Source organism: Sycon ciliatum, chromosome 13 (assembly GCF_964019385.1).
Source record: "Sycon ciliatum chromosome 13, ocSycCili1.1, whole genome shotgun sequence".
Classification (NCBI taxonomy): domain Eukaryota; kingdom Metazoa; phylum Porifera; class Calcarea; order Leucosolenida; family Sycettidae; genus Sycon; species Sycon ciliatum.
Window position 1 is genome coordinate 5,435,017 of NC_088655.1, and position 6,788 is coordinate 5,441,804.

Below are 6,788 nucleotides of genomic sequence, written 5' to 3' on the forward strand. Positions count from 1 at the left end.
CGACCCGAGCAGTGAGCGTGATCGGCCTATAGTGCCCCATACGGTACAAGTCATGCAGGCCTCCGCTACTAGACCTTATGCACGTTGTACAGATGTACAGAGTTCTGTACTGGGACCGTAGGTGTGTACATACCCAGTTCAGTGTTCATTGTGTGCTATGCATGGCTGGGTGTTCATCGTGTGCTATGCATGCGCATTTGACCAATTTTAGCCTCATAATGAATGGCAAACAATCACTTTTCCTGCTTCTTCACTTTGGTTAGAACTAATGACTAGCTAGATCTTTGTCAGAATTTTTCTTTTGAAATGCCTTCAGGGCACATTTCTTAGTGGAAATAGCAATAAACACAATAGGGTCCTGCAAATTCAACACCCAACCGGGTCTACGGGATTCTACGAGATTGCACGGGATTTCGTGCATCTGTACAACGCTACTTGCATATGGCTTATAAGACTCTTCATGTACGTTCAGGTGTCGAAAAGTTCAAACTGCAAAATACACTACAAACCACCACTGCGTTGACTGTGCGAACACTCCACACCAATACCAAGAGTATATAAACCCCAAGACAGCAAGAGTGTGCAACTCCCGCTATGGGGTCTGCAAGGGCAGAACTTCACATCACGTGATGAACCTGTACACATGCTTTGCACCCCGTGTATGACAGATACAGCTTTGGGTTCAACTCTCTTGTGTTCACTTTGCACTGTTTGCCAGCGTAACCGTTTGAACCATGTTTATAATATGCGATGTGAAGTTCTGCTGTGGGAGTATTGTATATAGGTTGTGCAGACAGTTGCACACTCTTGGGGAGTATGTACTCTTGCCAATATCAATATCATTGTCAACATCAGCATGATCAAGAACTTACTACAATACAAGTTGTCCTTAAATTGATCGAGGTTGCAGGCGACGAAGACAAGACGTTTCAGGGCAGAGGTCTTGCGAATTAGCTGGCACACATCCGGATCTAGATACGTCTGGTTGTGTGCATGTGAACACAAACATACGTGCACACATATACAACACATGCACACACACATGCACGTACACACACACACACGCACACACGTACACACACACGTGCACGCACAGACAAACAAATTAGGATCTGCCCGATATGTCAAAGAATCGTATTGAGTACTCGAGCACTCGTCCGTCAGCTAGGGTTATTGTTAGCGATTGTGCTCGATAAGAGATTGCTAGTGGTATGCGTCTACGCACGATCATTGCATGCCTGGAAAGTGTGTAAGTTCAGACTACTGACACTATTGATACTGTTACTGTGCAACACTAGTAGTACACACCCTTACTGCCTTAGCAAACAACGGTAACGCTATTTTTTTTACGGTACTCGTACCTTGATCATCCAAATAGCGTCGAAGCTGCAGCGTAAAAACGTTATGGGGGCTGACTTATCGTTGTGACCTACGGTACGTGTTTTGGCCAAATATTGCATAGTCCGTACGCATTTCACCTTGTACCGCGTATAGGGTGACAAAAATGGTTGTACTGCACGAAACGAGGGAGCTTGGAAGCTCAGGGCCCTACGCTATGCTTTTTTGCTTGCTCATCATGCATGTGACGTGCCAAAGCCGTGTGAACCCTGGCTAGCGCCAAACGATACTGAAGTAACGTCTGTTGCACTACTACGGCGTAAATATTTTTTGTATATTTTTAATTTTTAATTTTTTTGTTACGGTTCCTGTGAACGGTAGGCATATGCGGATAATGCCGGCAAAAATTGGCAAATTCGGTACTTTTTTGGTAAGTTTCCTGCATGTTTGGTATGTGGATAAAGAAATGGAGCAGAATTCGTGGAATTGCCCGCCATAGGTTTGTATGGTTCTGCCAATTTCACTGCTTTTCGAGCAGAATCTGCCACCTTTTCGAGCATTATCCGCACACCCCTAGTGACCGGCGCTGACTCTGCCGACCACGGGCGTTCTGGAGTCGACGCGATGTCTGTCCTGCCGTTTCCTGTGGCCGGGGCTGACTCTGCCGATCACGAATGTTCTGGAGTCGACGGGATCTCTCTTCCGACGTTTCCTGTTACCGGCGCTGACTCTGCCGATCACGGACGTTCTGGAGTCGACGGGATCTCTCTTCCGACGTTTCCTGTGACTGGCGCTGACTCGCCCGTTCAGGATTATTTTGGAGACGACGGGATCTCTCTTCCAAAGGTTGTTTTAGCTGACGCATCATGTCACATATTCGGCAACTAACGTCCATTCTAATTGCATTTCTTCATCTCCCTACTTCGTATTTCTTTCAAGAAAATCTCCCTAGACAGCACGGAGTCGTTTACATAATACGACTCCCTGCTATACATCTATATACGTTATAATTATTATGCTATCGGCCTACATGCGATTCCCGGGCTGGTCGACAGGCGGCCCAGCCAGCCTGCTAGTGGGATCTCGGCCTCGCACACAAATCCACACAAAATGTTACTGCACTGAATGCATTCCCCCGATACACTCCGCATATATACTCATTCTCTTGATTGTACCGTATTCTTGATGGTACGGGACAGGTACGGGATAGCGCCAGGCATGCCGATGGCACAAACAAACCAAAATATATTGTGGCCAGCTGTCTTGGCTGGTACGGTACGGTACGGTACGGGACAGATACGGGATAGCGCCAGGCGTGACACAAACAAACAAACAAACAAACAAACAAACAAACACCAAATTAAAGCTGTGTGGACCCTGGCTAGCGCCAGACGTTACTGAAGTAACGTCTTCTGCATAGCTACGGGAATAAAAGCTATTCTCGTGGTAACAGCATACTAAACAAAATAGAGTGCATCTTGCTAAAGGTCGAACCCAAATCACGGTATTTTCCCCCTTACGGTAATACCGTTACAACATAACGTTTTTTGCTAAGGGTGTCTATTGAGTGCAATTTGCGACGAGTCAACAAGTGCCCCGTGCCTGTAGTGACTAGCGTGCAACAGTTGCTTTTTGATTGTTTGTCCTGCACTTGCTTGCAGTGCAAACTGTCATTCCGTCAGTTGAACCTCAATACTGCAGTCTTCCTACCATACCAAGAGTGCAGTAATCTATCTACGATACTGCTCGTGTTCACACTTACAAAATTTGTATTCACGGATTCTCCACAGTCCTTTATAGCCTAAATCGAAGGAGTCTCCGTAGATGAAGTTAAAGAGTACAATGCAATTGAAATGTGACACTTTCAAATGAAACACTTACGCAAGCCAGCTCGTGGTGGTCTGGTGGATCAACAGCGACGACCAGGTTGGGGTTGCGGCCGTATCGTTTCATCAGCCCGTCCATGACAAAATTCTGCTTTGCCACAGATAAACTCAGCATTGGTGATGCCTGCCAGCATGCACAAAAACATCATGTACACACACCTACTCACACGCACACGCACACACACACACATACACACATACACACACACAGACAGACACACACACATGCACACACACATGCACACACACATGCACACATGCATCCACACACACGCATGCACACACACGAGGTGCACCAGGTCCACACGTGCAGCACAAGATGGCAATAAATGCATCCACACGTCAGCGTGAACATAGACAACAAACACACTACCCCCCCCCCCCCCTCCCCCCCCCCCCCCCCCTGTTGAAAAGCCCTGCAGACCGCAGAGGTCTAGAAAAAGCCCATACACATAGCCAGGATGGTAGACTTGAACATATCCAGGATAGGGGAGACTTCTGCGGGATATAATATTATTATAATTATGTCTTTATTATGAGCTACAGCTGTGGAGCTTGCCCAGTGGACCAGGTGGACAGACATCAAGAGCACAATACCATGTGCACGGGAGCAAATACACATGAGATCCTATGACAGCATATGGTAACACAAGTGTCTGTGAACTCGATTACCAGGTCATTGTGGACTTGTTCAGTGCAGTGGGTAAAGTGTGAAATTTCAGTGCATGGTCAGGTAAGGTCCATAGGAGCTTACCCAAGACAATAGAGTCCTCGTTGACATCGCACCAGTCACAGATTAATGTGTACAGACGTTCAGTGGCAAGGGTGTTTACTGTGCAAACACACAAATAGACACAGACACACACATGCACATGCACACACACACAGACACACATGCACACACACACAAACACACACACACACACATAGATACACACAAACACACACACCCATTAACACACAGACAGACACACACACACCGACACACATAGATACACACACAGACACACACAGACACAGACAGACACACACACCGAGGTACAAACAGACAGTATAAGAAGAGAATTGTGTACTCCCATTGCAACTTGCCGTGGAAACTAATTATGTGGCAAGAATCGGAATCTTTCAAGCAGAATAATCCAATAAACCGATCTGGTCAGAGGGAGGGCAAAACTCTGCAATCCTGTATAATCCAGGCAGATATGGTCCTGCAGTGAATGGTGAAAAGGAAAATCTGACCTCAGATAAAACAGTTGCTGTATGGCTCTGAGTGGCTCTGCATGGCTCTGGCACTATGAGTATGAGCACGTCGCTATGGGGTGAACGTGGCTATACACTGAATGTGGCTATGCAATGAACGTGGCTCTGCAATGAACGTGGCTATGCACTGAACGTGGCTATGCAACGAACGTGGCTATGCACTGAACGTGGCTATGCAATGAACGTGGCTATGCAATGAACATGGCTATGCAATGAACGTGGCTATGCAATGAACGTGGCTATGCAATGAACGTGGCTATGCACTGAATGTGGCCATGCACTGAACGTGGCTATGCACTGAATGTTGCTATGCAATGAACGTGGCTATGCAATGAACGTGGCTATGCAATGAACGTGGGTTTGCAATGAACGTGGCTATGCAATGAACGTGGCTATGCAATGAACGTGGCTATGCAATGAACGTGGCTATGCAATGAACGTGGCTATGCAATGAATGCACAGAGCAGCAATGACGATAGCCAGTTAACAAGTGCCAGCATACATGTCATTACCTTGGAAGAAGGCATCAGCCGATATTATGTACGTCAGGCCAAGCAATTTCTCATGTAGATGCTATAAGTACAAAAGCACAAGACCAAGCGAATACACAGAATATAATATAATATAATATGAGAGAGAGAGAGAGAGAGAGAGTGCTTAGACTCAGTGGTCAGGGAAAAGAGGCACTGCCAAAACTTGGTCTGCATTACATAGGACAACTACTCAAGGAGGGAGACGGAGTACACGCTTTTCATCTACAGGGACGTTCTCGTTCTACAGTGCTGCTCAACGAAATCCGATCAAGCTATCGAATGCCACCAGGCTCTGATCGCTGTACAGCCCTAGACCTGCGAACACAGGGCTACTAAATGGTGCAGGGCACAACTTTGATTCACACAATCAGACTTCATTGAGCCGCACTGTTGTAACTTATATCACTTCACAATACTGACGTTGTGCAGTCACAAAGAAATGCACTGGCACAGATAGAGCACAGCAACAAGGCAGTGAGTAGATGTCAAACAACATACCGAGTCTCCAAACACGTGGTAATAGTGACTTAGTGATGTCATTCTGTGGTACCTGGTAGAAGAATCAGACGGAGAAAATAGAAGGGGAAACACAATCCCAATAAACTGCTGGGCCAGCACACCCATACCTGCACACCCACCATGACACATACCTTTGCCACTAATGTCACTGTGTGTACTAGCAATCTTCTGGCCTCTGCGTCAAAAGTTGGTGGTCTAAGAAAGCTGTAACGATCCGTTAATCTTTTATTCCCATCAAATTTGTGAACCTCTGCCGAAAAGGGGAGAGTGCACCCTACTACCACACGTCGACAGGGACTTGTAGCATGAAACGCTTCACTGTAAAGTGTCATTTCATTCTTAAAACTCGCGATCTCGTGATTGAACTACATAAACCACTGTGCTGTATGGGACACAGACACAGACAGAGACATGCAGTCAGACACAGACAGACAGACAGACAGCCAGACAAACAGACAGACAGACAGACAGACAGACAGACAGACAAACACACACACACCACGGGCTGTGCTGACACCTACCTGTTAATGTCATAATGTAAGTACATTAATGTAATTCCACTGTCTTTTCCAGGACCATCAACAAAATACTTGCGCAGCAGTTGAACTTTTGTTTCAACTTCATCCTGTAGGCAATGAAGTAAAAGTCACAGCACAAGTAAGAGTTGGCCAGAGGGACTTTACACTTTACAGCGCGAGCAGAAATTCCACTACCCTCCGGGGTCAAGGTGTGGTTGAAGTTCTTACAGCTGTAAGTTTGGGTTAACCAGACCCACTCAAGTTGTGAATGGCGGATAATAAAATTAGCTGTTTCCATGCGACCCTCATGCCAGGTCACGAGTAGCCGACTAATAAATATATCCGTACGGTCGAAGTAACAGGGTTGACTGTGGCTCGCACTATGGCCAGAAAAACAATTCCGCTTGCAAGCAGGACTCAGTGAACCTACTGCAATCTGTTGTTCAGTCATCGTATTGCACCATCCCAGTTTGCCTGCAGAAAGAAAAAGAACCACCGTGACATTGCACGTGTCTGTTCCTACCTGGGTAAGCCTCTGCGGATGCACTCCAACCACAGCCATACTGCCACCGGCTAATGGGGTACGCAGTCAGTGTCTGCCAGTAGCTGCCAACGCACACCAACACAAACAACACACACACACACACACACACACACACCACTCACACACACACACACACGCACAATCATATCAATATCGAGCTGCGAGTATAGAAATGTGATTTCATATGTCC

At 46.5% G+C, this 6,788-nt stretch overlaps 1 protein-coding gene across 1 annotated transcript; it reads right to left on the minus strand.

Annotated features, from left to right (window-relative positions):
- Positions 1-3,240: 3,240 nt before the first annotated feature.
- On the minus strand, positions 3,241-5,567 carry LOC135829427 (tRNA (uracil-5-)-methyltransferase homolog A-like). Its single transcript, XM_065341837.1, has 4 exons — positions 5,516-5,567; positions 4,997-5,057; positions 3,979-4,056; positions 3,241-3,348 (listed from the first exon to the last, which is right to left on the minus strand). The coding sequence occupies exons 1-4, from the start codon at positions 5,555-5,557 to the stop codon at positions 3,248-3,250; spliced, it is 282 nt and encodes a 93-aa protein (XP_065197909.1). The 5' UTR covers positions 5,558-5,567; the 3' UTR covers positions 3,241-3,247.
- Positions 5,568-6,788: the final 1,221 nt, after the last annotated feature.

Bases quoted from the DNA above. Each gene is read 5' to 3' on its own strand.
- LOC135829427 (XM_065341837.1), bottom strand. From the start codon at position 5,557: ATGACATCACTAAGTCACTATTACCACGTGTTTGGAGACTCG. The intron at 4,057-4,996 runs GTAATGACATGT...GTGTTTGCACAG, and splicing joins GGCTGATGCCTTCTTCCAAG to TAAACACCCTTGCCACTGAA. The intron at 3,349-3,978 runs GTAAGCTCCTAT...GCATGCTGGCAG, and splicing joins CGAGGACTCTATTGTCTTGG to GCATCACCAATGCTGAGTTT.